Raw genomic sequence first — 18,055 nt, forward strand, 5'->3', positions numbered from 1 at the left:
TACTTTCGAAAAGTGAATTCCTACTTCTGGAAAGTAGATAACCAACTTTCCCGGAAAGTAGATATTTCCCATTTTCTATGATAAAAATTTCCCGTTTTCTATGATAAGTAGATAACCAACTTTCCCAGAAAGTAGATGTTTCCCATTTTCTGTGATACAAATTTCCCGTTTTCTATGATAATCTACTTCGGAGAATTAGGTAATATTTCCCCAAAAGTCGATAATCTACTTCCCCAAAAAGTCGATAATCTACCTTCCCGAAAATATGATACTTACGATCTTTTGAGAATTAGAAAAATCGTAAGTTATTTTTTTGTCTTAAGTTCGAACTTACGACTATTAGAAAGATCGTGTCATTTTATTTCTCATAAGTTCGAGCTTACAACAATTAAAAAGATCGTAAATTCGGATTCTCAAAAGATCGTAAGCATCTACTTTTCGGGAAAGAATAATAATTGGCTCTTTTTCATTTTTGCCTTAAGAACCTTTTTCTTTTCAAGCAGGGGGATAAGCCTCGCCCCCTCAGGATCACACTGGTGAGTGAGGAGAAATGGCAGGTTATTCGGCAGGCAAAAAAACTTAGCAAGGAGCAAGGCATTTCGGGATGTATTCATTCACCCAGATCGCACGGTAATGCAGAAGGAACAGCACAAGAAGGTCCTGCAGGACTTGAAGCAGAAGATGGAGGAATCAAGGAAGAACGGGGACGGGTGTACATGGGTTATACTCAGGGGGAGGGTAGCGAAAGCAAGTGTGCCGACACAGGGCCAGGGAACAGCAGTGCACCCTCCACCCGCTCTAACCCTCACCTGGGAGGCGGCACCAGCTCTGCCTACCGGACAGGAGGAAGCGAGCGCCGTGTAAACAATGACATTTCTAACCACACCCAGCAAAATACAGTGCACTTAGCAAATGCTGCAGCCTCTGATAATGGGGAGCGGGGTTGTAGTGGATTCCTCCCCTACAAGCACCGAACCTTCTCGAATTCCACAGCCTACGCCTCCAGCGCCGCCCACGGAGCGGGGGTCAACTATCTACCCACGCCTACTCCCGCCTTATAAGGCCTGACACCGCTGTGACCGCTCTCTTTCTCTTTTCTACCCAGTGCCACCAGCAAGCAACACCTCCTCCTCCACACCAGTCTGGCGGCTGCCGCTCCCGCCAGCGACCTTGGCATCGCTCAAGCCGCGTGTCCCTCCTCTGGGCACCCTCACCACCCAAGCTCTCTCTACTCAATGCTTATTACCATGCTACCTACCCAGCAACAAGCTGCATTGTACATCCAATACAATATGTATACAGTGAACACATTGTGAGTTTCCTTTTTCCATCCCATCCTGAGTGTGAACCAATATTTCATAACCCTACAAATGGTGACCCCCGGAGATTTGCACTCACACAGGATGGAGGAGAAACTGATCACTCTCCCAGTCTTCAAGCAACATGGAAGACTGGCTTACCCATGCAGAGGCAGCTCTCATCGGCTCTACAACTACTGTCTCTACACCGCAGGTTAGACACCCTAGAGCAGCTCTGCTATTCTAAGCAGACAGCCGCTCCTCTTCCTGCCCCAAGCACAACGTCCTACCGACCCCAACACACCCGTCCTGCCTCAGACGCCGCCCCCGGCCCAGCAGTACCCCCTGCCGCTCCTCCTGACGCGGCCCCTGCTCCTGACGCAGACCCACACACCCCTCTTTTCTCCCTCAGGTACCCCCTGCTACTGTCCTGCACCCTGCTGCTGTCGTGGACTCTGCTGCTGTCATGCACCCTGCTGCTGTCATGGACACTCTTCCTAACACAGCCCCTGCTCCTGACCCAGGCCCACACACCCCAGCAGGCGCATCTGACGACTCTGTACCTGTCGCAAGTGAAGCACAACATTCATCGCCTCCACAACCCTCCTTCTCCTCTTTTCTCCTACAGATCTCGTGTATCTAGACAGAGTTGCCCCCCCCCTCCCCTAACGGCAGGCTCATCCACGCCCTCGCAGTTATGTCCCACATGTGGCATGCACCGCCGGTTCTGCCTCACATGTGGCACGCAACTCTGCCAACCTCCAGCCTCCCACCGTGCCCGGAGAGGAAGGGGAGTATTATAGTGGATTCCTCCCCTACAAGCACCGAACCTACTTGAATTCCACAGCCTACGCCTCCAGCGCCGCCCACGGAGTGGGAGTCAACTATCTACCCACTCCTACCCCCGCCTTATAAGGCCTGACACCGCTATGACCGCACTCTTTCTCTTTTCCACCCAGTGCCACCAGCAAGCAACACCTCCTCCTCCGCGCCAGCCTGGCGGCTGCCGCTCCTGCCAGCGACCTTGCCGTCCCTCAAGCCGCGTGTCCCTCCTCTGGGCACCCTCACCCTCCAGCTCTCTCTACTCAATGCTTATTACCATGCTACCTACCCAGCAACAAGCTGCATTGTACATCCAATACAATATGTATACAGTGAGCACATTGTGAGTTTCCTTTCTCCATCCCATCCTGAGTGTGAACCAATATCTCATAACCCTACAGGGTTACTACTAAGAGCAGAGCCGTTACCGAGAACAAATTCTGGCTTGAATGTCAGGTACACTAATACTGACACGTTTCTCGATAAGAGAGAGGAGTTTGAAACACTACTAAGAGTAAACCAACCAGATATTGTAGGTTTTGTATAAGAACAGGAGAATCGACCCAGAGGAATGTGAGTCTAGTATTGCTGGATATGACTCATTTACGAACCTTTCTCAAGAAACTTGCAAGAGGGGTGTGGTTATCAATGCTAGGCAAGACCTTAGAGCCAGCCAGGCAAGGGTACAGGGAGAGGATTTTTTTGAAGAGTCCAAGTGGTGTAAAATTAAATTAAAGGGAGGGGACTTACTTATCGTCGGGTGTATCTACAGATCCCCAAACTGTGGCCCACTAAATCAAAGGAACTTAAAAACCTTAATAAACAACGTGGCAATGCTCAACCCTAGCCACCTCCTTATCATGGGGGACTTCAACTATGGCGACATCGACTGGAGAAACGAGTTCACCCCGAATGACTTGAATAACCCTGCTACTCTTTTTGTAGAAACTCTGAGAGATAATTTTCTGTTCCAACTTGTTAGAGACCCGACACATTACAGAGGGGAGCAAACACCCAAGCCACTTGACCTCATCATAACAAATGAAGAGGGTATGGTGGCCAAATTGGAACATCTTGCCCCAGTTGGCACCAGTCACCATATAGTGTTGTCATTCAGATTTAACTGTTATCTAGTTCAGGATAAGGCCAGGCCAAGGTGCAAATATTACAAGGGAAATTACAATGGGATGAGGGAAGAGATGAGGGGGTATCAACTGGCCTGACTCATTAAGGTACAAGAACGCAGACACTAAGCTGAATATCATAACTAGTAAAGTGACCCATTTGATCGATAAATATATACCCAAGACCAAACCCAGTGCTTCTAGGAATACGAAGGGATACCTACGCATGAACCATGCGGCGGTCGACAAAATTAAGACGAAAACCCAGAAATTCAAGATGTGGGTTGGGTCAAACGATGAGCAAGACAGGAGGACATATGCAAGAGCCAGAAACCAAGCAAAGATAGAATGTAGAAGGGCATATTAAAAAAGGGAGACAGAGCATCAGCATCAAACTACCGGCCGATTACTTTGACGTCAGTAGTGGGGAAATTTCTTGAATCAATTATAGCAAATAGCATTCGATCGCATTTAGAGAAAAGCAAATTAATCCACTACTCTCAACATGGGTTTACAAAGGGAAAATCTTGTCTAACAAATCTGCTGATGTTTTTTAGGAAAGTCTTCGAGGTAGTAGATAATGACGATAATTACTATGTAATTTACTTGGACTTTAGCAAAGCGTTTGACAGAGTACCACATCAGAGGCTTCTGAGAAAATTAAGGCTCATGGTATCGAGGGGAAAGTTTTAAATTGGATAAAATCGTAGCTCACCGATAGAACACAGAGGGTCAGCGTAGATGGTGTCAAATCTGAGTGGGGCTGTGTAACCAGTGGGGTTCCCCAGGGGTCAGTACTGGGCCCACTCTTGTTCATAATCTATATAAACAATCGAGATACTGGGATCAGCAGTGACATAAGCAAGTTTGCAGATGACACCAAAATAATTCCAAAATAAGATTAATTCATGGCAGGATGCAAATGCACTACAGGAGGATTTAAATAAACTGCAGGAGTGGTCAGAGAAATGGCAAATAAAATTCAACACCAGCAAGTGCAGCGTACTTAATATTGGTAGAACAAATACTGTCAACGTATACAGACTTAACAACATCAACCTAGAGAAGTCGACTTGTGAAAGAGACTTAGGGGGTACTTGTAAGCCCGGACCTACGTCCTGGAAAACAGTGCGTTAATGTTCGAAATAAGGCAAACAGAGTATTGGGTTTTATATCTAGAAGTGTAAGTAATAAGAGTGCAGAGGTCTTATTGCAACTATATCTTGCGTTAGTCAGGCCGCACCTCGATTATGCGGTTCAGTTCTGGTGCCCTATTATAGAATGGATATCAATTCACTGGAGTCGGTGCAGCGAAGAATGCCGAAAATGATTCCGGGACTTAGAAACCTTCCATATTAAGATAGGGACTTAGAAACCTTCCATATGAAGATAGGTTGAAGAAGCTAAACTTGCATTCCCTAGAACGACGAAGAGTGCGGGGAGATATGATAGAAGTATTTAAGTGGGTGAAAGGAATCAATAAAGGGGATATAGATAAAGTTCTTATAATATCCGAGGAGGATAGGACTCGCAGCAACGGATTTAAGTTTGATAAGTTTAGGTTTAGGAGGGAGATGGGAAGGAACTGGTTCACAAATAGGGTGGTGGACGAGTGGAACAAGCTTAGCAACTTTGTAGTAAGTGCTGGAACGCTGTAGAGTTTTAAAAGGAGGCTAGATAGATTCATGGATGATAGAGAGTGGTAGTAAATCTTGACAGGAGCTGCCATGCACAGGCCAACCGGCTTATTGCAGATTCCTCATTTTCTTATGTTCTTATGTTATCACAGAGAGTGGCTTGGCTCTGCAAGGGATGACCCAGGTGGAGCTGAGGCACTCTATTTTTCCCTACTTAATGATTTGGAAAAAATAATCAAACACCCTACATGCGTTCCTGATCAACACGATCAACTTGCTAACATTCTTGATCTTCGTTTTACCTCTAACCTCTCACACTATTCATACTCAATTTCTGCCCCCTTAGGGTCTTCTGATCACATTCTTATTTCTATTAAATCAAACTGGGCACAACCACCTCCCCCACCCCCCTCTAAATGTCAACTATGGCACTATCGGAGGGCAAGCTGGCAATCCTTGCGATAAATCTTCACCGACTTTCCCTGGGATGAATGTTGCTTTTCAACTTGGGACGCCTCGGTATGTGCTGACAGCATTGCTGGGGTTATACAGGGTGGTATGAGCGCATTTATCCCATCTTCTACCAAATCTTTCACATTACAATCATGGTTTGATCGCTCCTGCTCTCTTGCACGCAGGGTGAGAGATAGGGCATATCGAGCTATGAAACTATCTCCTTCTCCTATTACCCACACCTCTTTCATTACTTCTAGGAATCGTTGTAAAGTTATTCTTCGTAGGGCCAAATGGAATTTTATAAAAAGAAAGACCGCTGTCCTGACTAATTCTTCCTCTAGCAAATCTTTCTGGTCCTTAACCAAAAACATCTGTAACAACTTCTGCACTCCTTCGTTTACTCCTCTCTTCCGACCTGATAACTCTATAGCCAACTCTCCCCCTAACAAAGTCAATCTCTTTGGCACTTTATTCTCCTCTAATTCCACCTTAGACGATTCCCACTCTATTCCTCCTACCCCTGCTCCCCCTACTGAACCTGTGCACTTTCCTATAATCTCCACTCACAGGGTTGCCGGTGTGTTATCCAGGTAAGATGTGAGTAAGGAGCATGGACGGGACGGAATACCCCCACGTGTTTTGAGGGAGTGTGCTGAAGCTCTGGCCCCTGTGCTTGCTCACCTCTTTGGCCTCTGCCTCAAAACCCAAACTTTTCCTTCTTCTTGGAAGCATGCCTTGGTTCAGCCCATCCCAAAGAAGGGTGACCATTATAATCCCTCTAACTATCGCTCCAGTGCCCTAACTTCATCCCTCAACTAAGATTTTCGAAACTATCTTGAACTCTCATTTTCTCCGTCATCTTGAATGCCATTCTCTTTTGTCGGATCACCAGTATGGCATTCGCCAGGCGAGATCTACTGGTAATCTGCTCTCCTATTGCACCAATCTTTGGTCAACCTCTCTTAGGGATTATGGGGAAACTGTCGCTGTGGCCCTCAACATCTCCAAAGCATTTGGCAGGGTATGGCACAAGTCTTTACTTTCTAAACTTCCCTCTTTTGGTTTCTCTCCTCCACTTTGTTTTCTAATCTCTAGTTTCCTTGAGAACCGATCCATGGTGGTTGTTGTCGAGGGACCGATCTCTCGCTCTTTCTCTGCCAATAGTGGTGTCCCACAAGGTTCTGTTCTTTCACCTACTCTCTTCCTTCTTTTTATCAATCATTTACTTCACACTACAACTAATTCTATCCATTCTTACGCTGATGATTCTACTCTTCACGCTTCTTCACATTTTCCCCGTCCTCCTAACTCTCAACTAGATCTGTTTCTAGAGCTGCTATCATTACTTCTATCAATGCGGATCTGTGCAGCATCTCTGAATGGGGAGGTACAATCTTGGTTAAATTCAATAGTAATAAAACTCAGTATTTACCAATTACACTTTCTAAATTAGATGATCTCCCACCAATTACATTTCAGGATGCTATAATTCTGCCAAATTCTGAAATAAATATGTTAGGCCTTGTAATGACCACGGTCATACACGTCAGTTAACATAAAATTAGCCGATTCATATTACACTCAATAGCCCACAAAACATGTAGCTATGCTTTCTTATTGAAGTTCCCCATCTGAAGAGTCCATTTTCTCAGCGCTTCAGGACGCCTGAGTCTGCTGTTTTCCCTCAATCGTGAATGTTAATGTGTGTTCCACGCCGCCATATTAATTCAGTTTAACTTTGTCAATTTTGTGAATATCAGTGTTCATGTTTTAACATAGTAACTTCTGTGCCAATTAAGTCGAGTAACGTAGAGATTTAGATTTCGTCTGGACCGTTGCCAGACGTATGTTTGTTTAGTGAAGTTAAATATTCACTCCCTCTGTGATTTCTCCTCCACGTCTCCAGTGTGTTGAGCTGAATACTCATCGGCTACCGTGGGTCGGTAGCCGGGTTGGACGATGCCGTTAATTCGACAGGATCAAACTGTGAAGTCCTGCAAATCAGGCCCCAGCTCCCTTGGCGTGTGTCGGTCTACAACCGACCCCCTAACAGCGATCTTCATTTGTTATGGAGACACCTGGGATATATACCCTGGGGCACTCCTCACAGTTACATGGGCCTAAGTATTATTGTATCTTGACTGAGGGATTAACTAACAGAAATATGGAAATCCCAGGTTAAGTAGTGAACCCATAAATGTTGATATTACCAGGAAATATGTTATGTGAGTTGAGTACATGAACTGAAGGAAAAGTATCATGTTCATGCCGATAGAACGTGATGTTATAAGTTGATTTGGGATAGTGTCAAGTGTGTCATATTATCCACTTGCAGTAACAATGGAATAATATATTGATTGTTAAATGTTGTAACCAAGAATTGAAGATATAGTTTGTTACTTATAAAGGTAAGACCTGCGGGTCCAGTGTTATTGACAGTGTGTAGTAATTTCTAAATCTTACTTGTCAAAGAAACAATACAACAGTTGTCTAATGAAGTAATGAGTAATAGTTGGTGAATGGTATAATAAGTACTTGGAGTTGTTTAATGATATAATAAGTACTTGAAGTGTTTAATGAATTAATAAGCAATTGTGGGTCTATTTGATCAATGGTACAGTAAGACCTGAGAGTCCAGTTTTGTCTGGGTGAATTTAAGTCACATCATATTCACTCACTGTGTTAATAAATATTGAATTAGTTATCTACGAGTATCACCACTCTACTCCTTCTAAACATTGGTTCCCAGAAAATAATACTTACTCACGTGCCTATACATCTACCACACTACCCAAAAGCTTTCCATGAGTCATGTTACATACTAAAAAGCTGGGTGGTGGCATTTACCCTTTGTAAGTATAATAAGTGTTGTACTAAGAATAACATGGTTCCCCAGACTAGCCCATGTATGAGAATATAAGTAAAACAGAGTACAGTAAAAGTCCAAAAATCCGGATGCCAGAAATCCGGACCACCCGAGAATCCGAACTATTCGAAAACTCAAATTTTTTAACTTTATTTTTTTTTTTAATTTAGCTGGCTTTTGTGTGTATGTGTGCATGCGTGAGCGCGACAGCTGCACAGCGGCAACAAGCGACCACAAGGTCGCCACTTTAAAAAAAGCAATCAAACTGTGATAACGTATGTAATTTTGAGTCCTACTGTTTCCATTTCAGAGTACTGTACAAGCCCATAATAATGGCTCCTAAAGTAGATAAACTTTGTTATGTGAAGAGAAGAAGAACACGTTGAAATTGAGTGACAAACTTGAAATAATTAAGAAACTAGAACGTGGTGTGAGCAATACTATTCTAATGGAAACATATGACATTGGAAAGTCTACAATTTATGATATAAAAAAGGCAAAGAATAAAATTTTTGAATTCACAGCTTTATCTTTAAAACTGCTCGTTTTGATAAATGAAGCATGCTATATTTGCTAATGAATAAACTATCAAAATGTACCTGTTCATCTCTTCTTTATTCCTCCTTAAATTTGAATTTTAAAAGTACTGCCTGAGAATCCGGAAAATCCAAAAATCCGGACCGACCCAATCCCCAAGCAGTCCGGATTTTTGGACTTCTACTGTAAATACTTCAGAAAGGTAAGTACATATAAATTTAGAAAATATAATATACAGTATATGAAAAGAAATGGAAGACTTGGAAAGTATAAGAAAAGACAGATAAGACATGTAAGTAAATTGTGGAACTAAAGACAGCCTAGAAATTATTAAATAACTACACCATGAAGGTTTAATCTAAAGAACATAAGTAACTAAGGAAAGAATTACTTATATAAGAATATAAGCAAGAATATAAAATACATTTATAAATAAAGACTTGAAGAATAATAACAGAAAACAATATCTGGAGAGTAAATTATAAAGAGAAAGAAATGGCCCGTTACAGCCTCACCATTTCTCCAATATGTCCTGGAAATCACACATCCTTAATATAGCTAAAGCTGCCTCCCAAAAATTGGGAATGCTGTACAGATGCCGTAGCTCCTTCACTACTGAGCAGTTGCTCCACGTATATAAGAGATTCATTTGTCCTAACTTGGAGTACTGTTCTCATATCTGGGGTGGCTCTTCTGTCCAACTGTTAGTTAGGGTGGATTCAAAGGCATTTCGTCTTATTAACTCTCCTCCTTTAGTCGAAAATCTCTCTTCCCTTTCTCTTCACCGCAATGTAGCTTCACTCTCTCTCTTTTACAGGTACTTTAACGGGCAATGTTCGGTGGATTTGACATCCTGTGTACCGCCGGCAAGGCCGTGGGCCCATAACAAACGTCATGCCCGCAGTACCCACCGTTTCTCTGTGGATGTCGGTCACACGAGAATAACTCGTTAAAAGTACCTCCTTCTTTCCTCACACAGCCAAACTGTGGAATGCTCTGCCTCCTTCTGTGTTTCCATACTTATACAATCTGTCTCACTTTACAAAGCTGGTTTTCCGGCATCTCCATGGTGTTGATTAACACAGTGTACAGTGTAACCTTTTTCTTCTCTATTTTCAGTTTCCTTCTGTTCCTATTTCCCCCACCCCCCCAACAGGCCCCGTTGTGGGTCATTTGACCTGTGCCCGAGTGGGCTAATTCCAGTAGAAAAAACCCAGAATAAAGTACTGTACCCTGTACAGTATTTAATAAGAGGCAACAACTTTTTAGGTCAATTGATAGTATCACACCGGACTTTATTTTTATATTAAAAATTGCTTTTTCCCTTTGGTTTTTGATGAGTTTCGAATGAATTTGACATCCGTTTCCTCCGGAAATCACTTCTTTTTTTTGTTTTTGTTTTTTTAGATACCCCCTCCCCAACAATCATAGCGGAAAAAGTTGGATTTTCTTTCTTTTTTGAATAAATCAAATAAATAAAATACTAACCAACCAACAAAACCTAACCTAACCCTCCATTCTTCATGCCCCCACATCTTACCTTAATCTGTAAAACTATTGTGACACCACCAAACATGCTGTTCTTCGGGCAGTGTACACTGGTTATTACACTTTGGACAAAGAACTATATTCGGTAATACATGTACACCGCATTTTCTAAAAAAAAGAAATTGCCTCACTATTTTTCTGGTGTAACTCTGCAAAGGGAGCAAAATAATCATTCTCACAATGTCGGCACAGCTCGTCCAACTCAAATCTCAGCTCCTGACCCACCCACTCATTGTTCAGAGGCTATAAAAAAAAAAAAATCTTGCCCAATTAAAATACTCCTATCGCTATAGCCAATAAGAAACTTCCACTTCACCAGTCCCCCACATGCGCTGTAGACGCTTAAGAAGCGAACATGGAGGTCTGGAGCGATGCGTGAGTGGGTGTCAGACATACTCCACCAGATGTAAACAGGACATGGCGACACTTGTGAATGAGCAAAAGTAATAATATTGAAAAATTAATATCTCGGTTATCCTTAATTTCCGCTGGAAATATCATAGAAGTGTCTAAACATTATGAAACACATATTAATAACAACAAAATAAAGTCCGGAGTAAAATTATAAATTCACCACTTTTTATACTGTTACTGTACTGTATTTTTTTTTTTTTTTAATTTATCGTTTTTATACATTTAGTACATTCACTGTAGGCTGAAGTAGCATTCATAATTTTTGCATTATTATTGAAAAATTAAACAATAACCATGACCCCGAGGAAAGTGTTTGGTATACATAAGGGTGATGAGATGGTGAACCCTAAGACCATATCAGTGAACTAAAAGTAAGAATACAGTACTGTACTTTACGTACGTTACTTTTTCAAATTAATTTTAATTAAAAAACATGTATTTCTTCCATAAAACTTAGATACATTGGTGTTGTTGTAATGACCACGGTCGTACACGTCAGTTAACGCCAAAATCAAATGATTCATATTACGCTCAATAGCCCACAAAACATGTACCTCTACTTTTATTTTGAGTCCTCCACCTGAGGAGTCCGTTTTCTCAACACTTCAAGACGCCTCAGTCCTCCGTTATCCCATTTTCTCTGACTTACTGAAACCAACCTCTCTATATAATGAATTTGAATGTGAGAGAGAACACCTTTGTTTTGAGTCAACTTAGATATGTCTGTTTACAGTTGGAACATTCAAGATCCATTGTGAGTGGTGTTGAACGCTTCAACTGTCCTTATTGTTAGTAAGACGTGTCAAGTAAGCGAGTGTTGAGTTTGCCAGTTAGAGTGGCGTATTTTAGGTCGTCCGTGGGGATAACCATGGGTTTCTGATCGCTACTGAAGTTATATTGTTTTGTCGCCCCGACATCAGAGAATCTGATGTTCATAGTTTAGTTAGTGTCAGTTGTCTATTTAAGAAAGTTATTGATCTTCTGAACAGTTCCTGTCAAACTCAAAATTCTCCAAGATTTAACGGCCGTTTGACCGGGGATGTGGTTTGCGGGCAGGTCAATAGAGTTGCGAACGCATATATAACTTCAATTCACCTCATTACTGACAAACTCAATCTCTGATTAAATCATAAACATAGATGTAGAAAATTAGCCTGATCTGTGACACTGACGGTCACAGCTAGGTGTCCAACGACTACTGTGAATAGAGGGTATATTGTTAGTGAAATTAGTCTTTCTAGTAGGAATATGCCCTCAGGCCCGTATATATGCAGGCGCGCGAGGAAAAATTACTCCCTCTGTGATTTCTCCTCCACGTCTACAGGTATGTTCACGTGTGTTCCACGCCGCTATATTAACTCAGTTTAACTTAGTCATTTTTGCGAATATCAGTGTTCATGTTTTAACATAGTACTTTCAGTGCCAATTAAGTCAAGTAAAGTAGAGCTCTAGCTATCGTCTGAACCGGTGCCAGACGTATGTTTTGTATAGTGAAGTTAAATATTCACTCCCTCTGTGATTTCTCCTCCACGTCTACAGACGCTGTTGTGGGGGTTAGCAACACTCCTGAGGTTCGGGAGCCGCCTATGGGCACGATGTCTCTCGAAAGACGTCTTTAAGGTGGCGAGATTAGAATCCCAGGGCGAGATTCCTTGGCAGACGCCACGGCCCACCGCCACGAGTCAACTTTTCCCGGGCCAGGCGCTCCGAGCTAGCGAGCGAGCCTGTAAACAACTCTGGCCCACTGAATCCGTCATATGATCATGGTCTATCTACTGTTCTTGGTTATATGTATGGAGCCGGATTAATATCCATGCTTAGGGATGACTAGCAGAAATATAGTCATCCCAGGTTAAGTATTGAACCCCTGAATGAGAGTTCAAGGTACCAGGTGGTTCCTTGTGAAATGATAAGAAGTATGGTATGTTACTAATTGTGGAACTGCCCAGTGTGTTATGTATTCAGCTGTAGTACCCATGAAAGAATAACCTGAGAGTATCATGCTCTAATCAAGAAGTGGAGAGGTAATTTGTTACTTGTTAAAGTAAGACCTGAGGGTCCAGTGATGGCTTGTGAATAATAGTACGGAATCTCATGTATCAAGGTAATGATATCCCAATTGTCTAATAAAGTAATGAGTATTTGGAGGTGTTGAATGAGGTAATAAGCTCTTGAAGTGTTTGATGATTTAATAAGTTAAATGCGGTTCTGTTTAGCCTGAGTGAATTTAAGATGCATCTTCTCCACTCACTTGTTAATAAATATTGAATTAGTAAACTACGAGTATCACCACTCTACTCCTTCTACACATTGGTTCCCAGAAAATAATACTTACTCACGTGCCTAGACATCTACCACACTACCCAACAACTTTCCATGAGTTAGGTTATATAATGAAAAGTCTGGGTGGTGGCAGCTACCCTTTGTAAGTATAAAAAGTGTTGTACAAGGATAACATGGTTCCCCAGACTAACCCATGTATAAGAAAGACATAAAACAAAGTATACTTCCGAAAGGTAAGAACATTGAAACTGAGAATATAATATATATATATGAAAGGAAATGACAAGGAAGAACATTGACTTGGAAAACATAAGCAGAGAAGCATAAGAGTTACTTATATAAGAATATATAAGAATATAAGGTATATAGAGATAAAGAACATATCAGAATATGAGCAAGAATACATAAGAATAAGAATACATAAGTATATATATATATATATATATATATATATATATATATATATATGTAAAGAATTGAAGAAGGATAAGTATATAAAACAGGGTACTCATTGGAAAGAGTACTACACAGAACATATAAGTATATGAATAAATAGAATACTAACAGAAAAGAATAGCTGGATGGTAAATTATTGAAAAGAGAAAACTTGGCCCGTTACATTGTGCTCTTTTTTTGTTTAAAATGGCGATCTTTTTGGAAAAATTTGATCTAAGGTGGACAACCTCTTATACCGGACACCCCTTCCCCCCAATTAGTCCGCCTTAGTGAGGTTTTACCATACAGCTCCTCCCTGACTTACAACCTACCCGACTTACGACCACCCGCACTTATGACTTGCCTCAGTCGTACCAAAATTTTGTCAAATTAAGTATTTTCGAGTCCCAACGTCAGTACACAGAAAAATTTTTTGTTTGTAATTCACTTTACAAGGGCTAGCAAGCATAAAAGTGAGAGTTTTGTGGTGCTGAGAAGAGAAAAGAGACCCATTTTAGATTTTCTATGTATTATTTAAGCATTTTCGACTTACGACCATTTCGACTTACGACCTGGATTTGTTTCCCTAACCCCGTCGTAAGTCGGGGAGGAGCTGTATTAGCTTTATATGAGAGAAACTATTTAGCCTAATCTGAAGGATACAAATTACTGTTTAAAACATATAAAGCACCTGTGCAGTACATTACATTATAAAAAAAAACTAATGCTTGGAAATACTTCTTACCTGTCCTAAAGATTATCACAGTCCTTCCAAGGCGGTCAGGTGTTGGGAGAACAGTTTGCATCTGCAGAGGCCACACATGCTCCAGTGCAGAAGGGTATAATTCAATGTACATATCAGCATTCTCCTGTCGTGCTCGATAATAACTGCGTATCTGGAATGTAAATGCTGTTCTGTATTTGTCCTGCTCCACTGCAATGCAACTCTACATCACATCATTACCCAAATTTCCTACATTGTGCTGCAGATAGGTTATTCCACTAACCCATGAGATGACTGGTAAAGCGGAACCCAGTTTAAAACTAGTAGGTGCCTGGCCAAATAGACCACAGGCCATATAAAAGCCAGTCCTACTATGCCTCAACTTTAAGTACTGTCTTAATACTGGGGCCAAATACCGTACTAGTGGATACCTCTCTTAATGTCAGGTCAAGTATGGACCATCTGATCCGTAACTTCATTTATAGTAGAGTACAGTAGTCCCCTTAACGATTTGTTTTTCATCTTACATATCTTATACTTCAGGATCATGATTTCTTTTAATTATACAATACTGAAGAAAAATATATTATCAATATTAAGGTGCACAGTGTGTTTAACCACTCTAGGAAAGTTTTTAAATTTTTAATTATTCGTTCAAGTCTTTTCCTCTTATGGGGTAAAGTGGTCAGACAGGTGTTGAGCTCCTGATTCTTAGTATTCAGCAGCAAGAAATTAGTCCACTGCAGAGATGTTCCAACTATAGCAAGAATATCAGAGTGAATGATTTTCAGATTTGGGATAAAACCCATTTTTGAGACATGTATGATTCTGGACCTTTTTTTTCACTTTTACAATACAGTACCATCCTTGGTATAAGGCAGGGTGGCTGGGTATGCACTAATTCCCCGATTCTTTGCATTCTGTAGTTATTAGGTTACCCTTAATCCCTTGATAGGATGCTAGCTTTCCATAACTGGTAAGCACACCTCACAAGTGTACAGTACAATACTTCTTATACTACCATACTAAATGTGCAAGGGGGTTTGTGTACAGAGAGAGAAACCAATCCTTCACTTACCATGACTGCTATGCAAGAATCCTATTAAGGTAGGTCTTCTTATCTATACTAATGAAGTGTATACACTGGGAAATAATGGGAAACTCAAATACGAATATCTTATCATAAGATTGGCCCTTTACATCAATTTTCTATTGCCCTGCCATATATTTTTTCCCACTACAGTGCAGGGTAACCAGAATCATGGGCAACAATACTACTTCATTTACTAGCAATTATTCTCTCTAACTGCCACAACATATATGTTCTCCTATGGTGTTCATGTTCCTCAAAGGACCTAAAACCTCATTAGGTAGATCTATCTAATTAACAGGGTGTCTCATTATGCCTGCACCATAGGAAGATTAATGTTCTTCTCTTTCATTCTTTTACAGTGAAGGTTGGGGTGATGAGAGCAACTGAATGGCCATAGATATCCTGTTTTTTCCTGAACAGACAGCTCTAACCTATGTGTAGTAAACACCTTATCTTTATTATTATATTTTTCAGGGGCCATCATGTTTTCCCAAATATTGTTTATAACCAATGTTTTTTTTTAAGGATATATATGATAATTTATCCTGTAACCCAGCAGGACTCTACTTACTACAGTAGTGTATGATGCCCCATGAGTCAGTGGATATGGGTATAAAGATTAGTTCCAGCTTGCCAAGTCATTTAATTCATTGCTACTGCTTAGCTTAATAAAAAGAAAAAATAACTTTTTCATGACATGAAAGTTACTAGAACACCACCACACGATACTTAGTACTGACTAGAACAAAATAAATGTAAATTGATCCCTCTCACTCACCATAGCCATTGCCTTATCATAGTCAAACTTCCGTGCTCTCAAGAAAGCAAGCAGGAATGGCTTGTCTAGGCGTGAGCGTAATCCTGGCTCTGCTTCAACCATCTCCCTGTGAACCAAATCATCAGATTAATATCTACTTGTTACTGCACTTACAGATAAACTATTTTTCTACACAGATTCATTCACAAATAATTCAAGTTTTAACACAATAAATTGCACAATGCTTAATAGTCTATACCAGGGGTCACCAAACTTTTTTCACAGTGGGCCGGATAACTGAAAGAATGACGAGCGCGGGCCGCATAATCATTCTGTTCAATACTTGCAAGCCAGAACGAAAGCTCTGGTAACGTCAGAGCGTAGGCGGAGCTACCACGAGCCGGGGAAGGACTTGGGATCCGGCCCGCGGGCCGTAGTTTGGTGACCCCTGGTCTATACCTTCCTTCAAATATGAAATGTTGCCTTTAAAATAATGTAAATAAAGTTGGGTATTACCAAAATGTATTTCAAGAGGTAACTTAAATAAAGAGTAAAACCATCTGAAGATATTCAATCATTGTGAATCACTAAAACAGCAAACAAAAATATTATGTACAGCAGCTAAAACAACTAGCCGTGTATATTTTGTGGGAAAGAATATGAGACCATGGACGATAAATATTGGTATACGAAGTGCTGTCACTAGTCACACGTAAAATTTTGGAGCATATCGACCCCCACCTTCACAGATAGTTGTTTTAGCTACTGTACGACCTAATACTGTACAGCCTTTTCATCACACATGTTGGGATCCCTGATGGATATAACTTCTCTTTAAAGAATATAATCTCCCTCACATAACTGGAGTTTATTAAATACAGTAATTCTAACCCCTCGGAGTTATTGTTGATGAGAAACTTAACTGGAGAAACCACATACAAGCCATTCACAGTAAAATCAATAAACAGTGTGGCATCATGTATCACACTCGACATTCACTCACTCTTACAGCAATGAAAGAAATCTATCATGATCTTGTTTACCAACACCTGATACACTGTCACACACTATGGGGGACCTCTGGCTCTTCAAAAACACAATCTCTGGTTACTGCACAAAAGAGAGTTGTACGGACAATGACCTACTTGAATAAAAAACAGATCACACAATCGAAAAATTTGCTATATTGAAATTTTTAAAATTCGAGGATATTAACACTTACTGCTGTGCCCTCTTTGTTTACAATTCTATCAATCACTTGCTTGACAATAATTATTTCCAGTTTCGGAATAATCAGAGATACAACTTAAGGCACCCAGAGCTACTAAGACCACCCCCCATGTGCTCCTCTCAGTCCCAGACCTCCATAAAATATCATGGTATGAAGGTGTGGAACAACTTACCCCCACACATCCGAGCAAAGACTACGCTTCCTTCCTTTAAATCATCTCTAAAAAAATATCTATTGTCGAAGTATTAATATTTCTTGTAACACTTACTATATTTACAGTACCTGCTTTTATTGTACCATCAAAACCGTTTTATCGGAAATTATCATGTAAATAGTTAAGTAATTACCATTGCAATAAACATAATTGCCAACTAGACATAATCCTGAAAGCTCTGTCCTCTTGTTCAACCTTATTACTGTACAACCCATGTTGTACTGCTCCCCCATTACCGGTATACTTATGTTTTTCAATTCCACTGTAATTTATATGTACAGGGAGTATACGTGTATGTGTATGTATGTGTGTGTATATGTATATTTATGTGTATATATGTAAATGTATGTATGTATAAATTAATAAATAAATAAAAATAAATAAATAAATAAATAAATAAAAAATAAAAATAATAAAATAAATAAATATTGAAGTGATAACCGTGGTAACATTATGAGATGTTCTTATTACCACCATGCTATTGCACTATTCCAGATGATACTAAATGCTACATAATACTTCCTTGAGATAAATGCATAGTATATATCAGGTGCCTCAAAGAGAGCTCAGGTTCTCAACTGGCTCAGCCATGTTAATATATTGTTATTATTATCCA

At 40.6% G+C, this 18,055-nt stretch overlaps 1 protein-coding gene across 2 annotated transcripts in view; it reads right to left on the reverse strand.

The window, feature by feature from the left end:
* Positions 1-18,055, reverse strand: part of LOC121862194 (alpha-tocopherol transfer protein-like) — a 49,282-nt gene that overhangs the window by 28,316 nt on the left and 2,911 nt on the right. For both annotated transcript variants that reach the window (XM_042360286.1, XM_042360287.1), the window contains exons 3-4: positions 16,016-16,121; positions 14,166-14,316 (exon numbers count right to left, since the gene is read on the reverse strand). In XM_042360286.1, coding sequence (XP_042216220.1) covers positions 14,166-14,316; positions 16,016-16,121 — 257 coding nt within the window. The remainder of the gene's footprint in view (positions 1-14,165; positions 14,317-16,015; positions 16,122-18,055) is intronic.

Source organism: Homarus americanus, unplaced genomic scaffold (genome assembly GCF_018991925.1).
Source record: "Homarus americanus isolate GMGI-L3 unplaced genomic scaffold, GMGI_Hamer_2.0 scaffold25013, whole genome shotgun sequence".
Lineage (NCBI taxonomy): Eukaryota > Metazoa > Arthropoda > Malacostraca > Decapoda > Nephropidae > Homarus > Homarus americanus.